The 24,257-nt window shown below is 37.9% G+C and overlaps 1 protein-coding gene across 1 annotated transcript in view; it reads left to right on the top strand.

Moving 5' to 3' along the window:
• Positions 1-22,730, top strand: part of if (integrin subunit alpha inflated) — an 83,455-nt gene extending 60,725 nt beyond the window's left edge. The window contains exons 5-14 of the mRNA XM_018537596.1: positions 3,932-3,993; positions 14,186-14,234; positions 14,561-14,638; positions 15,877-16,052; positions 16,524-16,762; positions 17,001-17,312; positions 17,419-17,722; positions 17,800-18,699; positions 18,788-20,965; positions 21,500-22,730. Coding sequence (XP_018393098.1) covers positions 3,932-3,993; positions 14,186-14,234; positions 14,561-14,638; positions 15,877-16,052; positions 16,524-16,762; positions 17,001-17,312; positions 17,419-17,722; positions 17,800-18,699; positions 18,788-20,965; positions 21,500-21,592 — 4,391 coding nt within the window. The 3' untranslated portion in view covers positions 21,593-22,730. The remainder of the gene's footprint in view (positions 1-3,931; positions 3,994-14,185; positions 14,235-14,560; positions 14,639-15,876; positions 16,053-16,523; positions 16,763-17,000; positions 17,313-17,418; positions 17,723-17,799; positions 18,700-18,787; positions 20,966-21,499) is intronic.
• Positions 22,731-24,257: the final 1,527 nt, after the last annotated feature.

Raw genomic sequence — 24,257 nt, 5'->3', positions numbered from 1 at the left:
AAAAAGAAAATAATAATTGGAAGGCGCCTTTCGGACCAAGGCGCTAACTCGGCACCGTTCTAACGAGGCCAATTAGCACTTAATCCTACTTGAATTACGATCGAGCTACCGATCTCCAGCAAGCGACAGCATGTTCCTTCTCTTTCACTATTGCAGTTTCATTAGAATAGTTTTTTTTTAGATATGTAATTATATATTGAACGTATCTTTTCTTGTATTAAAAGAAAGACTGAGTCGTCCGATTCTTGAAGAGAAAGGATTTTCCCTTGAATTGTCTATATAAATTTTCAATATTACTCAGTATTTAATTGTGTGACTATTGAAATTTGTATTACAAAATATGAGGAATTATATCGAACATTCATGTGAAGTAAGATTGATCGAGAAAAGTAAAAAAATTCTAGTTTCCTTTGTATTCCTTAATTGAAATTAACCTAAAATCTAATTTTTTAATTGACGTAAACTTTAATTAAAAAATAATAGAAATGAATAAGAATACATATTTTCCTTACGATCGCGATGTCGCCCCATTTTTGAATAAAAGAAATGACCCGATAATGCATGTTGCGGATACATAATCACGCACCGACGACGCATGCACACACGCACGTGTGTTCAACAAGAATTACAGTAGCTCCATTCATTCCTCGTAACTCGATTAAGGGTCGAGTCATACAACTTGGGCTCGTCTCCTGTAACGCTCCGATTTCTTTATTAAGCGCTTCATCGTCAAAATTATTCACGGCCAAAATCATCTTCAGTTTGAAATCTTTCGCCATTCCGTTTATTAAATTAGTTTCTGACTAATTACGTCTAAAGCCAATACATATAAAAAAAGATACTTGTTTTATAAATTTCGGATTATTCCATGAACACATCCTGAGGCATCTTCCTTTGACATCAGAGAAAAAAAAACATTTGCTTGTTACATGCGAAAAAATTTTTCTCTTTCTCTCTTCTTGTACTCGATGTCGACTCGAGTTTGAAAGTAGAGTGGCCTCTTACCGACGAGAATAGCACCCTTGCAAAGCTCGAGGACGAGACGGATTATAAATAGATCTACCATTGACGATATCGCGGTCGAACGCACATTCGTTGTTACTTCACGGATGATACTATTATCGCGATTCGTCGATAATAACTTTCAACGATCCAATTAGCACCGTCACGCATTAAAAGCAACTGATAAAAAGTAACTCGGTACGGACATCCTAATTTAAAGAAACATGCAAATGCTATTCGTAATTTCTATTAGAAAATAGGTTACCCAATAGATTATCTAGAATAGATTACCTAATCGAAAGGTTTAGTTAAGCTTTAGTTAAGATCGCAGATATATCTTTAAGTGAAATTATTCTCGCGAGACCCTTTTTGACAGTCGGTGATTTAAAACTTTCATCGACTTATAAGTTGAGCTCCGCCACTGTTTTGAAAGCAACATGCGTGTCACCGATGTTCGAGGAGTGGCGCTCGCTTTATATCTACTTTTTCGTTGTCGACAACGACGGCGCGCTGCGACGACGAAGACGACTGCGACCGGATTGATGTAATTGCGTGACTGACAGCTCGTCTAAAGTGACCGATTGTTTGTCAAGAGAACCCGCCGGTGCTGCTACTGTGCTGCTGCTGCTGCTGCTGCACTCATAACGTAGACGCGTATGTGCACATATGTAGAAGAAGGTCGGATTCTGCGGGTCGAGTCACCGGATATTCGCACACATACACGCGTACGCACGCATTTTCTTGCGGACGCGCTTATACTTCGCCGCAGCAGCCGAGTCTGAATGGCACTGACCCTAGCTGTCAGTCAGTTCTGGCCCGATAATTTTCTACTTGTAGTTAGCGTCGACGACTAATTACGGAACTGACCGACGCGTTAACAAGCACCCGCAAATTCCTTGCGTCTATTGTGAAGTGTCGATCTCGCTGTAAAAATTGACAAAGTTAATTAAGATACACATTAATGTAGATTAATCAGTTTCCTCAGGCGTTAAATGATCCTTTCCAGTGTGGTCGCAGATGATTCGTGACTTCCGTATAACACTGTTTCTCGTTAGGTCGAGATGTCCACAGATTTATGCCCTCGAGTTAATTGCCTAGATTTATCTTTGAGTTAGCGATGATTTACCCTCATCGATAATAATAGTGACAACAATTAATCGCAATAACATCGTAATTATGTCGACGGGATTGATCCATTATCTTTTGACTCTTATCATTTATTATATATATGCTAATATTATACGTCTCCAATTAGTGATAGTGATTAGTGATAATGATAGTTACGGACAATGAATATTGTTATGCTAAGATTTTATCTATCTCCAAGAGAATAATTACAAAGAGGCTTGAATATTATTTATCATTGCTCTGATAATTGCATTTCCATTGAAATGATTCATTTGTATTATACGGTATAATTTTCTGTCACATTCATACCTAGTTTTTTAGAGAGACAATCTAATCTTCTTAAAATATTTAATTAGGATAAACTTTCATTTTCCTTTTAATCTTACTTGTGTTAGACTCTGCGCTTATAATTAACACGACATCGTTGCTACATTAAATTTCGTCTAGCATGGAATTCCTTTTAGCAAAGTTCTTCGCGTTATCATGTAGCAATTAATCGATTTCGTTTTAACACATGATAGAACAAATAGTAAAACAAAAACACGCGGAGCCCTTTTACGTCTTAAATCGAAAGAATTTCGGTGGAATTGCCGTCGATCTCTTCGACCTGCTGTTATTACCGTCGGTCTGAAAGTGCCTATCTAAAAGTGCTATTGCGTTATCTAGTTAACGAGCGTTAGGAACTCGATGACCACATTTCCCAGACCACGTTGTTCAGATTGCTGATGTAAAACGTGCAGCTTACACTATCGACTCGTCACGGCGGTTCGAACGGAGAAAACGGATCGTGAAGGCGTCACGACGGAAGATCGATCTGGAATTAATGACGCGTGTATATACGCACTACTTTTGCTCGTGCGTGCAGCCGGTCTGCGGTGCCACTCTACTTCCTAGTCGCTAAAGTACGTGGAATTCCAAGAACGTACGCGTACACGTCTGTTTAACATGTTTACGCAGAATCTTTTAGTTTAAATCTAATTTTTTAAAAATATAAATATAATAAAAATAAATATTAGCTTTCAGTATCTTGTTTTGTTTATGTTAAGGTATGGATATATAATATTAACCCTTGTCTCTATGTATAACCGGCCACCCGGATACCCATTTCATACTTTTTGTCTTAATATCGATGATTTCTACTCAAAATAGCGCCAAATGGCTCCGGTTCCTCATTATTTAGACAATTTCACGTAAAGTTAACTGGTTGTTAAGAACTGGTTGTTTTAGAATCTATACAAATTCTGCTCCTTTTTTATTATTTTTAAATTATTTGCTTATTATGTTTTTGTTCTTTCTCAAATGTTCATTGCATTCACAAAAACGCGTGTTGTATACAATCGCTCATAAAGTTACATTAAATTTTATTGAATGATCATGTAAAAATTAGGACAGTACAAAACAGTAATTGTATTATTTTTTCACGTACACATTTTAGGATACTTGAACACACCACAAGACCAATTACAAAAATTTTATAAATTATTTTCATTTTTATATGTCAAATGTCTTTTTCATAGAACATTAACAGTATATTAATCGATAAATTTAAAAAAATCGCGTTTGGTATATAACAAATAATTTACAAAGTTTTTATCAGCTTTTATATATATATATATATATATATATATAATTGTTTTAATTTTTGATCTTTAATCAATTATATAAAAATTATTTACAATTTATATGTATATATTGTACATATTACGCAATAGGAAACAATTTATTCAAATTATACCGTCGAGATATGATGTCGCCGAAACAATCAAGGATGGGACGATATAATTGTTTGTTTCCGTTTTAGGGTACTGGGGCTATCACAGGCAGGGTTCTTGTCAGGCTGGTTTAGGAGCTGCGATGTCCAAGGTAAGTGGACAATACTTAACTTTATCGTCTATAATATGTGGAGAATGTTCCTTTTTTTTTTTATATGAGATACCACTGCACAATGTGAAAAATATTGACCTAAAAAACTCCTGTGACTTTCACGATAAAACTATATGTCGATTCAAATGTGTTTCGTGTTTCAATATTCTGCGCAAAGATCCGCGCGTAACTCGGTAGTTTATCAACCGAAAGCGCATCGCACGAATGTAAATATACGGTGACGTGTCTCGGTGGTCGCGACATCCCGAAAGAGTTAGCAGGCGACGCGAGCGGGGGCCGAATATGGCCAGGAATGTGAATTCCTATCTTACGCACCTCCGGTCGTCGTTCCGGCCATTCGTATTCGTGCCGTGGTGCATCCGCACATGGTGCAACGGGAGTTTTCTCTCTCTCGTATACGATTGTCTTGTCCAATGCTCAATTCTCCGGCAGATCGTCGGGTCCGATGGGCCAGGGGACCGTAGGCGTCTCGGGCACCTTTTGCTCCCTTTTCATTTCGAGATACATCTCCGGGTAGGCCTGCCTCTGCATGTAGGATGTTTGTTACACCTGCACAATCCCCACGCGTTGATATCCCTACTTCATCTAAACGGTGTTGCCATAAATATCGGCAGTATAGTCACCGACAAATCGGTAGCTACCGCATCTGTCTCGATGCAATGATCGTTTTTACTTTATCTAAAAATTTTGATGCAAAAGATAAATTATGGTCGCACGTATTTTATTCTTCCTCTTTGTGGCAGGAATATTTATAGACATTTACCAGAAATGGTGTGAAAGTTGTACACCTTTTATTGGGGACATATGTAATTTGAGAAAAATTGAATCTCTTATAAAGAAGATATTTTTATTTAATGCTGTATTTTTATTCTTTTTTGCGAAGAGAGAGAGCTTTAGAACAGAAAGTTCTCGTGTGTATTTTTGTACAGAAAATTTTGTAAAGAAATTCAAATGGGTCTGAACTTGCACTTTCATCTTTAATACTTGAAAAAATCATTTATATCGTGAAGCAAAATTACTTTACGTTGTAAGATCGTTTTAGATAAGACTTGCGGCAAGATCGCGGCACAAAACGCGTGATACTTTGAAGTATGTCGCGCGACATTAAAATAATTTACTTTAGATTCTTTAGAAGTATGTCGCGTCGCGACATACTTCTATCATGCCATAATCGATTTTCCGAATCGTCTGTAACTCAGCGACATCGATCTAATTTTTTTTGCGCTAAAAAATATCTCATGCGCACAATTCTCTCGTACTCGTTCGGTGCACCGAGCATCGTTTATCGCGCATCGAGACTTCGGTTATCGCCAAAGAAGCAAACGCGGTGAAACAATTCCGTGGACACTCAAGTCGGCTATCTTCGCTATACGGATGTATAATTCAGAATTGCGCGGCTATTATATGGCATATGTTTAATGCATATTGCAGACTCATACCCAACTCCTAGCTCTGTTTCAGCATTCTATGTTAATATGTCCGCCCGCGTTCAATTCCAATCGCATATGCTTGCCTATGGTGCATACCTCGTAGATGTAATAATTTTAGGTGTACTTGATAGTTTCACAGACCGATATTTCTCTATTCTTCTATAATATTTTGTGTATTTTGAAATGGAGCTTCCTGATACTATTGTATACAATTTGGACTCACGCTTATTTATATTATCTCTCACATTTCTATTTATTTTTTTACAGTGGAATTTTTTTATGTCCGCTGCGTAATGATCTTTTATTAATTTTTATCATTGCGACATCTTTGTTAAGAAGCTCCTTATCGCCTGGTCAAAGATGATTTAATATTTTGTATTCTAGACTATTATCTAACGATTATTCGAAAAAGAGTCGAAACATATTATAATATATTTTGAAAATAAATCTATTATTAGGATATTTAACTCTGCGTTCCAGCAACCACGCTTCATAATCGCAGTTTTGTCTTCTATACACATCTATATTTACATATATAATGCTAAAAAATCTATTTGAAAAATTGTTTTAATTATACCAAAATTATAAAAAAATAAACAATTTTTTTGTGAAATTTTTTATAAATCTTTTATTTTTAGAAAACTTTTAATAAATCCAGATAAATTCAATCTTTTATAAAATGTGTGTACTATTCGCGCTTATGCGTCCATTTCTCTTTTCGGAAAACAAACGCCATTGTACGACAACTCGAACAGTAGCAAAGAGTCTTTGCGTATGCTAAATCCCGATGAGCGTGATTTAGAGGCCCTCTCGACGCCATCGAGAATGGAATCGACCATCGATCTTCACGTTAAATCACCGCTGCTAGTATCAACCTCTGTCGTACCTGGGTTACCTGGGTACCGCGGCTTATCCGATGGACGATCTAGAGAAGATCGATCGATACTCGATCGCTATCAATCGATACGACCCGACTTTCCGTCCAACTCCATACTCCAATTCGACAATTGAAATATAAGCCTTCAAGCTTCTTTAGTATGAACGTATTCTTTTGTCGACCTTCTCAAAGAGAAAATGTTCTGAATTAGATTCGACGTGGATCAATTGATCAGATGATGCTGCACGATTTCTCCGTAATTCATTGCAATCTTTGATGAAATTGATTAAATAATTATTATTTGGACGACTTTTTGAATGGTAAAATATTAAACATTATTTATTATATTTATCAATTATTTATCATGTTTAACATTATTTATCATATATATATATATATGAAAACTTTTTACTATATTTTATATATTTTAAATTAGTTGTTATATTTTAGAAAAGTTTCAGTAGAGAAAAGATATTAATATGTTTAATAGTAGAAGAGAATAATTATATACTTTAATAGTATTTGACTGCTAACAAACTTTACATTTCTTTTATTTCACGTTCTTTATACTATAAATCATCATGAACATTTATCATATATAAGTATAATATAATACAAAAATCATCTTTTATGATAAATATTGATTAATTTATTAAAAAAAGAAAACGACAATCAGTTTTTTGCAATTTTATTTTAACGCCAAATTGCTCTTGTAAATTGAGATACCCGTTATATACTTGCGATTGTAGCCTGTAAAAAAAATGCAGTTTATGATTTTTCTCCATCACTCGTCTATCCACGCGTGCATTATCCCACGTTAGTCTCGCTCGCAACAGTTTCTTGCTTCATCAGGGCTTCGGGCCTCGTTTCTTGCCCGGCGTCGTCGTTGCAATCTCCCGGCTGCATTTGGCGTGCACTTAAGCGCAGCATACTTATGGGCGCGTGTGTGCACGCGTATATACTCGCTGGAATATAAATTTCACCATGGTCCTTATGCATATTCGGCTGCACGGTTATATTTCAATTTTGGATGGAGCGCCCGCGTGTTTTTTCCCATCTCCTCCGTCCCTTGTATATTCCCAACCCCTTTTCGATTGGCGCCAGAACTCGTGCCAGTCGTGTTTCGCGTAGACGGGACGCAGCCCAGCCCATTGTCTCGGTTGCAAATTTTTCGCGTGTATAAGCATCGGGACCGACCACTGCTTCATGGGGGGTATATCGTGTAGATCCTTTCTGCTCCTTCTGCATTTACCGTGTCTCTGCGTGTCACACCGACTACAACGACAAATGCACGTATTTGCTTACTACTGTCTGGCTAATCTGTTTAACGTGTAGCAATTGAAGAAAGTATGGCAAGATGAAAAATATTTGTGCAATATTAACGTAAAATTCAGTCTAAGCGAAGGTACTCTATAATATAGGAATTACTTTCTATATTCTACTGGAGAAATTAGTGAGAAGATAATCAGAATATAATAATCAGAAATATTTTTGTATTTTATAAATATATATATATATATATATATGTATAATCTTGTAAACATATGTTATAATAATATTTTATTAATAATATTTTAGCTCTTAAAATCTACAAGATAAAAATATTCATAGCAAGAGATAAAAATTATCTGACACATGCACAAATTTGTTTTTTAATCCATCATTTTCTGACTATCCTAATTACTTCCCATACAAGAAACGCATCGATCATTGTCTTCCCACTTGCATGAGTCGCGCGGTCCGAAAGACAGACCGGGACCTGAGACCGACCGGGTCGACCTCCGATTCACCTCTCGACACGTCAAAAAACGCATTCTTCAGGTTCGACGAGCAGAACGGCTCGCTTTGCGTTCTCCGTGCTTGGCTTCGCTCGGGCCCAGCTTGGTGAAGGAGGGCCCGAGAGACGGATGGCGCCCGAACACAAAAGTTACGGCTATTGCACCCGGCTGTATCCGCACCGCCAGAGTACCCTATCGGGTCGCGATGGTGTGCACGTGACTCGATTGCACGTTTGACATTGTTTGGCTGGATGAGAAGGGCCCCTATTGTTCTCTTAACGTCGGACCATGCGAATCGTTCGGTCCGACCGATGTACCGCAACTCACAAATAATAATATTTGCGAGACATAAACAAAAAATTGCGCCGAAATATGGTGAACTCATCGCACTGCGCTCATACACTTCTATGATTCTAAAGTGATTCTCGTTGCATTTAATTGAGTAATAGAATTGTTTCAAATTTTAATGGTTGACACACGTAAAACATCAGGATAAAAGTTTATCTCCATTTCATTTTGTTTAAAAACTTTAGAATAAACTATAGTCTTTAAGAAATGTAAAAAATGATTTTTTTAATTTTTCCACAAAATTAAAAGATAACATTTCATGATATATTTGATCTTTTTATTGGAGAACTGGTTCTTTAAGCCGTGCTTTTGTTAACGTGACAACTTTTTAAGCTACATCAATGGACTGAAATCTTGCAAAATATTATATATAAAAGTATTGAGCAATCAAATATTTTCTCAATAATTGCGATAGAAGTATTACAAATGGAATATGTTAATTTTACTAATCACGTTGCATGTACATCCTGATTCTCAACACCTAATGCAGTTCCTTATTTAATATCTTATCTCAAGTAACGCGCGTGACTGCCCGTACGTTAATTTGCTCAGCGAGGAGTAACGCGTTTTCTTACGCTTCATACACTCGGGTATAAAGAGGCGAGGGATTTGTGGACTGGTTTGGGCCGACTAGAAGGAATGCGGCGGATGCGTTTTCGCTTGATTCTGATAAGCAATCGCGAGATCCATTAGGACCAACGCGGTCCGCGATTACACCGGCGGTTGTGTTACAAACGACGCCACAAATGCTGTAATTCTACCGGAACGGGGAATTTACATTGCCGAGTTGCTGCATTTATATCGGGCGGTTCTCTGATCGCTATATGCTTAAGCGAATTTTTGCGGCTGTAACCGCAATACTTATTCTCCTGTGTATCCGGAAGTTTAATCATATTCGCAGATATATATATATAGATACATATAAAGATTGCGTGTAGTCCTCCATTGGCAATGTGAAATTTTTATTCTTCGTCCTCAACATGAGCCTTTGAAATTTAATGTTGATTGTTATATTGTCTCGCGGACTATATAAATTTGAAAAATTTTTACATATGAGTTTTTACTAGCATGTAGAAAATGTAGAAGATAAACTTTAGGTTTAACGTTCTCGAAGAATTCCTATTCCTCTGCTAGCAATATTGAACTTTAAAAGCACAGTCAATTTTTTGATCGTGAATTTTAAATGTGTAAAAAATAAAATACAATTCAATTTCTGTGCTAGTAAAATTTTGTTGTTAGTTTCCATTGCAAGTATATAAGAATTTTTTATTATATACAATATATAGGTATACATATATAAATAATATAGTAGTGTCATTAATTCATCTTCGACGAACTATGATACCCAAAAGTTGAGAAATGGCGCTGTCCAAATTATCTCGTCTTTTTCTATTTTCAACGTTGAGGAGAAGATAATGCATCTCATGATTTAAGAGTGACGTTGCGAAATGAATTTTCTACCAAGACAACGACACCCATGGCTGTTCGTCGATGTGTTAATCACCTCTTCGTATATATCTGTTTTCACTTCGGTATCGTCGTCGCGTAAAACTGAAGGTGGATGATCGTTCGTTATCGCGTCACTCGAGAACCCTCCGACGACGAGGCGAAAAATTGACGCCACCGAAGGGAGAGGGTCTCGCTGTCCTCACGGCGACATTATGTCCGCGCGTTTAAAGCGCGCGTATATACACATATGCGACGCAATGTCTCGTCGCCGTCGCCGTCACCGTCGGTCGCGGAGGAAGAAATCGGAGGGAAGGGGCGAGGTGGTCGCAAAGAGGCAAACAGCAGGAGAGTTTCAGGTGGCCATTTAAGGCTCGGACATTTCGTTCTGTCACCGTGTTCTGTGTTCACCGTCGTGCGACGCCGCAAGGAGGCCACCTACGCGCCGGTGAGATCGTCTCTTTACCCTCGCGGCTGCATTGTCTTATAAACGGCCACCGTTTCTCATGATAAGCAGAGTAAAACGAAACTAGACATGCTCTTTTTCTCGTGAAGCGCGCACCTTCACCACCGAGCGACAATCCGTTCGCTTTCTATTCTGTGACTCCCCCTTCTTGAGAGACAGATCCTTTGATTACTTTATTGAAGATTGTGAAAAGTTTGTTTAATTATCTCACCGTATTGACAAGTCAATCGTAACAAATTGACAAATTAATCACTAGTTAATCACCGATTGCATATATGGTATATGTTCCCGTTTTGCGTTTGAAAATTATTTTCTATTTTAAATTATTTATTATTTTACTCTACTTACTAAACTATTTACTATTATTGTTTTAAAACTTTTAAATGACACTAAAATATTTACTTCTTTTTGCTGTGGATTAATGTCGAAAAATATTAAATAACATTTTAAAAGTATATGATAATCGTGGAATGATTTGTACAATTTATCTCGTTATCACTATTGCTACTAATACATTTATTACTGTTTGTTCCAATATTATCATTTATTTCTCTACAATCTCCATTAACTCTCGCGCGTGTCTAGAGTTACAGAAAATAATAATACGATTTTATTGTCTGTACGCAAAACAACTTCGACTATAATCCGATAATTCCCCCGGCAACGTTCACCGCGATTACGAGATATCGCGTGTCGTAAAGGAAAGTGCGTCACCGTGCAAAAATGGAATCTCATGTTACACGATTTGTTCGCGTTGCTCTTCTTTCCTACTCGCATTAACGCGCGTCTCTCTGCCTGCGTGCGTTTTGTAGAAATTGTATCTTACTTCCTTGCAGCAGCGGATCCTTCACGTGGGCGAGCGAGTCCGCGCGTAGGTGCACCCTAAGAGAGTGTATAACGACATTGTCGCGCGGTTAACACTTTGATCCGAGCGCTATTTGTATGAAGTCTTGACAAATGGACTTTTCGGGAATCTACCGTTCCTGTTGTCCAACACACACAGTCCTCTTGTAAAACTGGACATTTATTTACAAAGTATTCCAGATCTTTTTTTAGTGATTTAATTTGTCTGTAAATTTATTTGTCTTCTCTAATTAATTTAGATTTGATTAATCTTGCCCTTAAAAAAAATTGCTTACTTTATGTATTGTATTTATATTTCTGTATTGTCTATTTTAATATTTTAAATGTCTTAATATTCAAACTGAAAGTTTTATTAAAACAAACTCTGCTTGAAATTTGAATTTAATCAAAAATTCATTGATTACATTTGACATAATTATATCCAAGATTATCAATTCTCATGTAATTATAATTTTAATACTGCTATATTTAATGGACATTAGCAGTCAGCTTGATAACACAGACTGCGTGATTCGATCTTAAAGTATAATCGCGTAAAAGTAGCCAATGTTTCCCGTTCCATTTTCAATCCGTTGTCATCCATATTACATGATCTTATCGTATTTGTGCATTCAGTTTCTCTCGCGATCATTCATGTAGACCGATTAATATGTATGCGAGCTGTAATCTTCATTACTTCGACACCGCCGTTAGTTGGACGCGTGGGAGTGCACCGTTACGATACGTAAAACGTATAAAATGCATCGCCAATGCACGGTCGAGTACGCTGGTTTACAGGGTCGCGACCTCGACTATGAACGAACTTCAACTTTTTTCTACAGTTATATATACACGGAAGTTACCGCAATAGTTGCAGATCTAACGATAAGGAAAAGATAAATTAATTAGCTGATTATCTCTTCACATTGTGTGATATCATCTATAATCGTCTCGTAGATTTTTCTGAAATCCGTTCTCGGCGAGTAGCGGCACTGAGTAAACGAAAGAATTCCCGTATAAGTCAATGAGTAGGCGGACTTCCGTGATTTCATTTTGATTTAGTGAACTATCGAATACATTAGTATCCGTTTCGTAAGTGCTAACTGTACAAGTACCTTCAATACGTTGCATGGGAATGACAGGCGCAAAAGGGTCAACAGCATCGAGTACGTCAACAATTTCGAGAGCCACTCGAGTTCTCACGTACCGATTCAACAGAGGTCTCATATCGCAAGAGGTGCTGTGTGTGTGAAACTCTCGAGATGGTTTCTCTCTATCTCGCGCCGGAGTGTGTTACTTTAATAATAATTCCTCTTCCCTGAGAGGATATATATTCCCGTTTCGGGAAACAAATGAAAATAAATGCAACGTGTGTAGACTCGGAGGCGATGCAAATGAAATTCTTGCTTTATTACACGGACTGTGCCACACATTCATTTTCCATTCTGCGAAGCGACTCGTTCGTTACGTCTTACCTTTCGCGGACACGTTGAAACAGTACATCGATTTTTCCACGCCTCCGCTCGGGGACCGCCGGCGTTGTGTGAGTTATACGTTTTGGAGAACGTTTAAGTCATGACGTTGACGCTCCCATTGTCGCGTATCAGTTGCATATACTATTGCGATGATTAATAATTTTTGTATGGACGCAAAAGAGCACGCTGTGCCGCGTACCGCGAGAGGTCTTTGTGCCGCGAACTACTGCGGTTCGCGTACATTTAACGCGCGAGACAGATGTTGCACGACAAAAGCATGACTGCTTTCATTACATATTGCAGTCATAAATAATGCATACTGTACGCGATGCCATTGCAGATGTCTTTTGGCGCATGTACTTATCACATTTACTACGTCGGTCCATCTTCATAAATCGACATCTTTTACATTTTGGGCTCTTTAAAAAATAACAATTTTTTGGCTCTTGTGTAAGTTTTAAATAAACAATAGCTTACATGAGACTTTATGAATAATTTTTGAATTAAAATTTTACCAAAGCAAAAACAATTCGCGAAATTTGATGAAAAGATCTTGCTATATATAATTGGATACACGGAAAGAACGGTTTTGCTGAGGTAGCAAAAAATTTAACTAGATACAATTCTGAAAATAATTTTGTTGAACCATCAAAATATAATTATCTATATACTTAAGCATAATGATGATACTGTAATAAATGTTGCCATTCTAGCAAGCAATTTTGAGGGTTCTGCATAATTATATAGATAGTTAACGAAAGTATTTTGATTTGTATCTAGCTAAATTTTTAGGTGCTTCGACAAAACTATATTCTTTCCATGTAGAATTTGATTCGTGAAAAAAATCTGTATCTTCGATCGCACGTTAGGAATCATTGGGAATGGTGAAGATATTTCGTAACGGAGCTTATAATGTACTATAGATTTATGAGAAAGTCATCGACAGCTATCGTATTCGTGGTATCTCACGATATTTTATCATCCGATCAAGATGCCATCGATCCTTCTAATCTCGCAGTTTTTCCTTGCTGTGCACATCAAGAGGCGATGGCACTTCGTACCGAGAAGTCTCTATCGTAAAGGCCACCGCAGTTTCTCGTAGGATTTAACATGCGTGACGCGGTTGTGTGCAAACGCGTGCAGTAAATGTGCGGCTTGCATATACATATACAAGCAGTTGATTTATCGCATCTCGGACTCGCGCACGAGCCCTCCCTTCTCCTATCTTCGGTATTATCTTGTTAATTAAAAAAAAAAAAGATTAGACTTTCGTGAGTGCGTCCATTTCTCGGTTATACACACCCGAGAGGCATTAAAAATCATACGTACCATTTATCGCTTCTTTTATTTTGCGAGATACTTGTCTTCCAAAGCAAAATGATATAAGAACAATTGTGTGAATGCAAGCAAAAGTGTTGCCGGAGATAAATTAGATTTTAACATCTTTCTCATGCCTGGCAACGAGAGTGAAGAAAAATTCGCTGACGGTTACTTTTCTATTATTTCAGAATGGCGAGAGACTTTTCATAGGAGCACCAGGCAGTTATTACTGGCAAGGTGAGATCCTTTATCAAATTTTTGTCTGTAAGATAACACCTGTATATCTTAGGACGTATATGTGAACCGGCCGAAAAAAATCTGTCTTTTAAGTTTGACGTAGATGTATTTATTATTTTTCTTTTTTTCAATCAAAAATTATCTGATCCACGGGGTGGTGCGACTGAACGAGAACGGAGGAACGGATGTCGATTAGCGATTAGAGAGAGAGAGAGAGAGAGAGAGAGAGAGCGAGAAAGAGAGAAAGAGAGAGATAGAGAGAAAGAGCGTCCGACTTCTAGATCTCATTAATAATTCAGAGGGGAATTTCCTTTAACAAATTGCAGGTCAAATATACTCGATCGCCGCCGCCATGAGGTTGAAGTTCGTGGCGACGATGTTAATCACCGAAGCCGAAGCATCAGGTATCGCGAACACTTGCAGGCGTTCCCCGTAATTAAAGTACTGTCCACCCTTACCCTGTCGCCCCCCCCACCCTCTCATTTCTAATAAGCTACCATTCTCTCGTATTGACGACTTCTTACTTGCCAAATTAACAACGTGTTGCTTGTCGGCTTTTTCCGAGAGTGCGAAAACTGAAGTGAAAGCCGGCAATAATAATTTGCATTTAATCGCAAAAAATCGTCCTCGGAGGCAGGTATCAAGTAACACGAGAGTATTTTCCACCCTCTTTGTACTTGCTTGGCAGTAACTCTAATCATTTATCCTTATGCTTAATATATGACACTTGTTATTAATTATATATAATCAAAATCGATGAGTACAGTAACTGTGCTTATTATAATCCGAAAATATGTGTAAATAGTTTTATTAATTTCTTTATATATATAATTTGGGTGATTTACAGTTCCTACAATTGATATTTTATGTTACTTACTTTATGTTGTTATAAATTAAATAAAGTAAAAACTTTTATATTAAATTAACAGCTGTTTTTGTGTCTCATTTTCCTGATAAATTAAAAATCAGCTGTAATTATGACAATGTACACTCTTGTTCCTTTTTAATTACTGCCAAATAAGTGGTGGGTGATCATTTCTAACAGGTGCGGGCCCGCTTTTTACAGCTTCAGCAAGCTACAGATGCAGCAAGAGCCGTGGTAATACGGATCCAACTAGAAAGCTATAATACCCTTATAATCGGCTCGAGAGTTTGCGCCAACGTTGCTATATAGTGACGATCGCTTGACATTAATAGCGAGAACAAATGCTAGATTAATAATAGAACAGCTTGTCATTCCTATGTTTATATAGTATGTTATTTTTTCACAAAATCTTATAAAATTAAATATGTACACATACATGTATAGATATGTGTGATTTCTCCTGATACATATTATTTCTTCTGGAAGTTAATTAATATTTTCAAGAATAATTTATTTAAAGAAAAATTTTAGTCTGTAGCTAATTATTTATACATCAAATTGTTCTTCATCCAAGAAAATTCAAATCGATCAGTTGTACATTTACATTTCAATGCAGTAAAAGATTTTGTGAAGCTTTTTGTGCGAGCTATTTCCTGACTGCAGCAAAGGCCGACAGCCTTTCAGAGACCTTTGACTAAAGCTGTGATCATAAAAACACTCGCATTCCCGTCACTTCCTAGGATATTTTTCTTATTAACGTCATGGAATGTTTTATAGGACAAGCGTTTTCACAACCCTTGAATAGTCGATCAAGAATCATGTTCACCAAAGAGGGTCCTGCGAAGGAGGATGATAGTTACATGGGTTACTCTGTCGCGACAGGAGATTTTATTGGAAACGGAGATAGTGGTACCGCGGTTGGCGTCCCGCGCGGTTCCGATCTTCTGGGCAAGGTGTGTAGAAGAGTATTGTATTACAGATTGAAATCTAAGGACATGACGTACAAAAAAAGTGTAACGATGAAAATGTAGAAAGGATTGAGAAGAAAGGCAAGAAAAAAATCGCAACATTAACATGTTGAAAATTCAAATATTTATCTAAATGCAAAGATTTTGATAAACGCGAGGAACATTGTAAGATAAATTCAGTCAAGTACAAATACAATGCGGTGACCTGTACAGAGTATTTAATGAATCTCTCTGATGTATTAAAAAATGCAAAGTTGTGTACGTTATATTATATGTATGCTTCCTACGAATCTAAATTATAAATATTATTAATTAAATTATATATATTACATATATTATAATTAATAAATATTGAGTTGTGACAAATATTATATACATCGCATGAAATTTAAATCGCGATGAAATTTGTGTACATCGATATTATCTCGTTATTGCAAATGTAAAATATGACCGTAGGTCTTACTTTTCACATCGAACATGACGAATCCTCGAAATCTTACTGGTGAGCAAATGGGCGCTTACTTCGGTTACGCTGTAGCTGCTTGCGATATAGATGGAGATGGGTTGGATGACCTGATAGTCGGTGCACCCATGTATACAATCCCAGATAATCCGGAAATGACCATCGAAACTGGAAGAATTTACGTTATCTATCAGGGCGATGGTGTGGAAAAGTTCCGCAAATTCGACACAAGGTAATGAAGCTTCATGAATTTTTAAGAATAAGAGAGAATAGAGAGAGGGGAAGGGGGTAATATATTATATAAATTATACGTACTATATTTATAAAAATGTATATATTTAGAGAAAATTCTTCCGTAAAACGGATATCTCTGCTGGTCCCAAGTTCATTAACTCCGACCCGAAGGGTTAAATGAGCCCTACGTCACGTAAGTTCGTTGAACCGCGGCGATAAAGCTTATCGTTATCCAGGGACGGCGAAAGCAACCGCGGACGTTTCGGTTTGTCGCTGGCCTCTCTGGGGGACATCAACCGTGACGGTTACGGTGACTTCGTTGTCGGCGCGCCCTATGCTGGTCCAAACGGTCGTGGTGCCGTCTACATTTATCACGGTTCACGGACCGGGGTCCTGGAAAAGTATTCCCAAGTAATCCACGCAGAGGATCTGGACAATCCGGTGCAGACCTTCGGATTTTCTGTAGCCGGTGGCCTTGACCTGGATGGCAATGTTTATCCAGATTTAGTAGTCGGTGCATATGAGTCGGGAGCAGCAATGTTTTTCAGGTTGTTATTAATTAATTATTCTTTGATTCTCAATGTCTTGGTTCTGGATGTAGAGAATGTTTCAAAATTGTATTTAAATTTTGAAGTTAAACTGTGCATTCTTCAGATCACGACCGGTAATCAAGATGGACTCCTATGTGTCCTTCGACTCCGAATCTAAGTTGATTTCCTTAGACAACAGAAACTGCACACTTTCGGACAACAACAGAGTCACGTGTTTTCCACTTAGAGCTTGCTTCAGGTATACGGGAGAGGGTGTCCTCATGAGGCACAATTTCAACATACAGTATGTACTCGACGTAAAGAAGACAAAGAATCCGAGACTATTCTTCCTAGAGTTGGAGAACAAGAACACGATGAATCACACGATCTCGGTAGAACGCGATCGCCAGTTCTGTCGCACAGTCCAGGTAGGTAAACGGTTGATTTCTGCAATATTCTATATACATATTTTTAAAACTTACAACTTTGGCATTATTTTTTGAAGGTCTACGTGACTCCTAATATTCGTGACAAACTGACGTCGTTGGATGCCGAGATGCGTATGAGTCTAGAGGAAGAACGGATTCCTGACAATCGTCGTCGAGATCCTAGAATGCCATTAAGACCAGTCCTTGGCGCGACGACCTCCAGGAAGGACACTCTCTCCATCAGAAAGAATTGCGGATCCGATAACATTTGTATACCCAATTTACAGCTCAAAGTGAGACCCAATGTTGGTAGATATTTGTTAGGATCTGGTAAAAGACTTGAACTCGAAGTCTTGGTTGAAAACGCAGGCGAAGATGCGTTCGAGGCAACATATAATCTGCAGCTACCAGCCGGTATTGATTACATCAAAATCGAGCGTATAGAAACCTTAGAAATTCCTGTTCATTGTTCCGCGCCCAAACAATCAAATAATAATACTTTGCGTTGTGATATCGGAAATCCACTGCCACAAAGAAAGCTGGTGAAATTTAAGGTGTTACTTCAGCCTGTAACATCTCACGGGATGAAGCCTATCTACGAGTTTAATATGCATGTCAATACTACAAACCCTGAAGATCCCAACACTATCTATGATAACAAAGAGTACTTGTCACTGCCGATCTGGATTGAGACAGATTTACGCATTGACGGTGAGAGCAAGCCCAAGGATCTGTATTATAATCCCGACAATTACACTGCCGTAAATATTACAACGGAGCTCGAATTGGGACCAGCGGTGACGCACAATTATACGATTCGCAATCAAGGTCCATCGGATATCGTCGAAGCAGAAGCGTTCCTTGTATGGCCTGCGCAGACTTTATCTGGAAAGACACTGATGTATTTATTGGAGCAACCGGAGACTGCGGGGCCGATCGCTTGCGAATCTGCCAATTCAAATTATCTTAGTTTGAAGGTACGTATAAAATGGAAAATTATTTTTTATATTACATCATATAAATGTACATATATATAGCAATGTAAATCATAATAATATATTACAGTTGGATCAACGCAGAAAAGCACACCTAAATTATCCCGATTATTCTGGCGTAATCTTAGATGAGTCGCAGTCAGGTAGAACAATCAATGTTCAAAGAGGCTTCGAGATAGATCGTAACAAAGTGAATCAGAAGGAAGAAGCTGAGATTAGTAGTGGCGATAGTTCGAATATTCAGAAATCACGACACTCTTCCTCCTCATCATCGTCGTCTTCTCCCTCTTCTTCCAGTATTACCGAGACTAGGAGGATTCAACTAAACCCAACAGGAGAAAAACCCGAAGTACTCACTACAACATACACGCACAATTCTTCTGGAACTAGCTCGATCAGTAGCAGTAACTTATCTAGCAATCGCGGTGGCGTTGTTTTTCATACGGAATCAAGTGGTAATTACGGTTCTACAACTTTAGGCGGGGGATTTCGTGAATCTGAAGAAGGAACCTTTAGTTCGAGATTGCCCGATCTCGAACAGTCCTATGGAACACGCACGAACCAATCTGTTAGGGTAGAAAGTCGTTGGAAAGAGAGCGGTGAAGTGCTAGGACATACAATTTCACCTCCAGGAAGGTACGATTCGATTATGACAGAAAGCGAGAGAAGATACCAGGAACTACTGAGAGAACAAGAGGAGGCTCGTCTGCGTCAGGAGGAGGAGACCCAACAGAGGAAGCTTCAGGAAGAAACTCGTCTACATCAGGAGGAGGAGACTCGACAAAGGAAGCTTCAGGAAGAACTTCGTCTGCGTCAGGAGGAGGAGACTCGACAGAGGAAGCTGCAGGAAGAGCAAGAACGTAACTTTGCTCTACAACGTCACCGAGAAGAGATAGAGCGACGTCGACAGGAAGAAGAACGAAGAGAGGAATGGCGAAGAGAAGAAGAAGAAAGACGAAGACAGCAAGAGGAAAGACACCTGCAAGAAGAGAGAGAACATAAATACGACGAGGAAAGACGCTATGGAGTGACCACGGGTAGTCACCATCCATCTACGGATGATGATTTCATCACTAGCGACCATGAAGAAACAGTTAAAAGTCGAGAATTTGATTTGCACAATGTCAGCTCTACGCAAGAATTGAACCGAATCTTTGGCACATTGTCGAAGGATGCAGCTGGTTACCAAGTATATAGTAGACAGGGACAACAGTATGTGCAGTTTAAAGCAAGATTCAGAACATCTGCTGATAGGAAGGAGTACATAGAGTTTCAGGATGGTTCTATGTTTCCTCTTCAGGATCGTTATGGTGGTCAAAGCTACATCTCGGAATCCGCAGAGCCTCGCGACAGTCGATTTCTCAGAATAGAAGGTCAGCTATTTATTGCTCCGGATAGTAAAGGTTACATCGTGTTGAAAGATGGCCGAAGATTTCCTCTTCAGGGTTCTTTCACGCATACAGAGGAAAGAACGTACACTTTACATGGATCGCACGATGATTATTTAGGTAGCAATGCTGATAATCAAGGTCAAGGAACTTACAGTCAATCTTGGCATGAGGAATCATCCAGTGCAACTTCGGACGGAGGTTACGAAAGCAGATATAATACTCGTACGCATGAAGAGAAACGGACTGAAGACAGAACGAGCAATACCAGAGTCTACGGAAGAAATCGTGACCGGTTTAACGATGACGAGTTTCTCACTGACAGGCCCGATTTTCCAAGCTCGAGGTATAGACGCGAGAGCGACATGGTCGATATTGAGGAGTTCAAGAAATTCGAGTGGCTTCATAGACACCGACGAGACCTCGACGAAACAGACGATCCGTCAGATGCAACTACGTTCCAAGATGACGATTACTACCAGGAAAACGATCCTGAATTACAGATACCAATACGGCCGTGTGATGCAGCAAAGTGCGTTATGTTGCGATGCGTGTTAGGTCCACTGAAGAAAGATCAAGAAGTATGGATCAGCGCGAGGTATCGCGTGGATGCTAGGACTTTGAAGGAAGTAGCTCTTGAAGAGAAAGTGAAAGTGTCAACAAAGTTGGTGGCGCGTGTTACGAAGCAACCATTCATCGGTACGCCTGCTGAACAGGTTATTAGGAGCGACGAAGTTATGACGAATATCGAACCTAGTGCGGCACCTTCTGCTCCGGATATGATTCCAATATGGGTGGTAGTTCTGTCAGCCTGCGCGGGAATGATTATCCTCTTGCTACTCATTTATTTGCTTTATAAGGTTGGTCAAAAGTTTCCTTAGACAAAATTATAAAAAATGGATTTGAGATTTTGCTCTAACATCATTTCAAAATTACTATTTTGGGTCTAATCGAACTGAAAATTAATTGATGCAAAGCAAACACATAGTTGTTTACAAAATGTAGTTTGTGAATATGCATATTACAAATTGTATTTTTTTTAAACAACGATATGTTTTCTTTATATTAATTGATTTATCTTATTATTCCGTGCAAAAATTATTAAGATACTATTGCCAAAAAATGAATAATTTATTAGATAAAGATACTTTTCAGTTCATTTAAATAAAGTAGCAACTTTTAAATGTCCATTTTTTATGGTTTTGCTTAAAAAGATTTTTTGATCAGAATAATCTACAAAATATCACAGTCTTAGCTTTTTCGACTGAAATCATTTTTTCATGTGATTTCATTTATTGTATAGATAGATTGATTCATGCCATGTCTTTGATATTGATAATGATTAACTCAAAATGAATCAATAATAATCAACTCATCTTATCTATCATTTACAGTGCGGTTTCTTCAAGAGGAATAGACCTTCCGACGCTCCAGAGAGACAACCGCTAAATCGAAACGGCCACTTTCAACAAGGCGAGGATCATTAAAGGAAAACTATCACTGTTCACCTTTGTTCTATTAAAAATTTCGATTTTCTGGCTATACTAGATTCAATCGTAAGCGAGTTAAAATTTTGACTACGTAGTCGAATTGAAAAATGCCTTATAGTTCGAATAATCGAGGGAACACGCGCGTTGCATGGATTTGATTGGTGTTGTCTGCGAATACAGTTTCGACTTTTATCGAATATCTCATTAGCGTTCAACAGTGCCTTAATCCGGGTCTAGGCAAGACGAGATTGCCATGTGAGGTACATTGAAACGTTGGTTTTGGGTGAGTGACGATTGATTCGTCACTCGTATACTGCCGTCGAATACTCCTTCCAGCTCCTGCAGCTCGACCACGCAAGTTTCTAGTCAGGAGACGTTCTTCTTTTTTTTTATTATTACTTGTAATTACTTAAGCCGCGTGTACAGTCGGCAGATACGAATGAATATCTCGACATTCTTCGACGAATCGTATCTTTGTGTATATAAGTAATATATAATGTTATTTTTTGTATACCGTTATTCGCGGTAAAACGCATCGTCGCTTCCGCTATCTTTTTACGATAGAGTACAAGTAATTATTTTTTTATCCGAGTTCGGTTGGCACGAACTTTAAAATGATTTCGTATCTCGCCGGTGATTAGAAGTTAGCAGAATATATTCAGTGCCGAAAACATCATAGATAATCTCTCTTTTAAGGCCTCTTTCACACGAGCAGTTGTATAGCCGGATATTGTGTCTTACATATTGGACACATCATAGAAAATTCTTGTCTTTTACATGTTTTTTTTTGCAATTTTGTATTTTTAGATAGTGTTTTATTAACAGTATATCGAATTTAGACCCATGTGAAAGGGGTCTAATCTCCCTGAAAAGCGATTTTTAAGTCGCGTGGGATTTTTATTTATTAAATTTTTATATTATATACATAATACTGTAACGTATGCTTGAGCGCTGTAACAATAGCGTGATGCATCGTCACGCGTGCAAGGTGAATGTGTGTACAATCTGTAAATTATAAATTTACGTTACTAAAACTGTCCACGAAAAGTGGTTTAACGCAATAATATTTTAATTAGAAAAGATTTATATCTTTCTAGTATAAATAGAAAACTAGAGAACTGACTTGTACATATAACGCGTTAAGATATATAATTAAAAAAAATATATACATATATTAAATTAACTATGTACTTTGCGTATATTGCTAATTTCTTCCCCAAAAAGTCTTCTGAAGTATTGTTTTCCTTGATGTCGTCTCGTACAAGGTCATAGAATGGGTCGTTGACTCTTTCGGTCCTGTAAGTGTTGTGTCAAGTATCGGGCACAACGGGTTCGGGATCCGCGGAAACGTTGGAATCGGAGTGGAATAACTTGAGCACTCACTTTTCTTAAGAAAATAGCTTTATTTTCACTTCTTATCTATTTATTTTCTAATACGTTACAAACTTTTACGAACGGACCGAATTTAAACGTTATGTCCTTTAACCACGGACTGTCTTCGAACGAGCGATTTCTTCCTCCGATTTATATCCTCTCCTGCTTTTCCTGTGTCCTTGCTGACGAGGCGTCTCTCGTCAGCATTTGCGGTATCCTTTTGGGATCATCATGCGGAAGTATTACGGCCGAACGTGATGTTATACTTAAATTATTGTATCTATTTTTAATATAAAATATCGCGTTCGTATAACGCTCGTGACAGCAGTTTGGGTCATGCGTTAGTAGCAGTAGGTGTTAATCGTGTTGTTTGCATCTTTTCTCTCGTTTTCCCTTGTATAGTTTGCTCGGCTAGTTATCAGCCTGATACTGCCCGGTTGCATATGTCTTCTCTCGTACAAAGACAGTAATAGAAGATTAAAATATTTTTCTTCTGTCCGTTATCACTGCGCGATTCTTATTGCGTTTCCTCTAGCGGTGAAGCTTGCAGGGCAATGCAGGATCTTCTTGGGATTCTCCTGGGATGTTTCGTTGATTCCACCGCTGCCATCAATTTTGTTGTATCTTTTGGTGCACAACAAAGAAAATTCTTTAGGATCTTTCCTCTCTAAAGATTGGGATCTACGAGAATCGCGGATTAGTAGATCTTGAAGGGATGGAAAAACTTACTCAACACTTGATTATACTTTGTTTCCCCATTAATAATATCGTTACACTTGATTTTTCCTTGGCTATGAATGTGTGAACTTCACTTAAAATTTTAAAAACTCGTATTTTTAAAAATTCTTCTACCGCTAGAAAAATCAAATTTTTATTCGATTACTATATACCTCTCAATAATAGCAAACTATACTGAGGGTATCTTTGTCATGAGAATCTGCCACTCAAAACTAGTTAAAATTGTACTATATATCTGTAGATATATATATATATATATATATAAATTTGTGACAAGAGACACTTCGAACTAATTGTAAAACGAAATACATGCACATTGTCTGCCGATCGTAATAATTTGATATAATTTATATCAGTGCATTTCTTTGTTTCTCGATAACAACCTTATCGTCACATGTAACAGACGACAACAGCATCGAGAGCATAATATACTGTATCTTTTTTAATATTACAAGAGATTTGTACTTTTCATAATACTTTTTACAGATAAGCTTCGTCTTCCGTGTTGGACGCTTATTTCCAAAAAGAAAAATTACATTGCATGAATTTG

Source organism: Cyphomyrmex costatus, unplaced genomic scaffold, assembly GCF_001594065.2.
Source record: "Cyphomyrmex costatus isolate MS0001 unplaced genomic scaffold, Ccosl1.0 scaffold100, whole genome shotgun sequence".
NCBI classification, from domain to species: Eukaryota; Metazoa; Arthropoda; class Insecta; order Hymenoptera; family Formicidae; genus Cyphomyrmex; species Cyphomyrmex costatus.
Note: the sequence above shows the minus strand (reverse complement) of the source record. Positions and strands in the feature narration are given on the sequence as shown.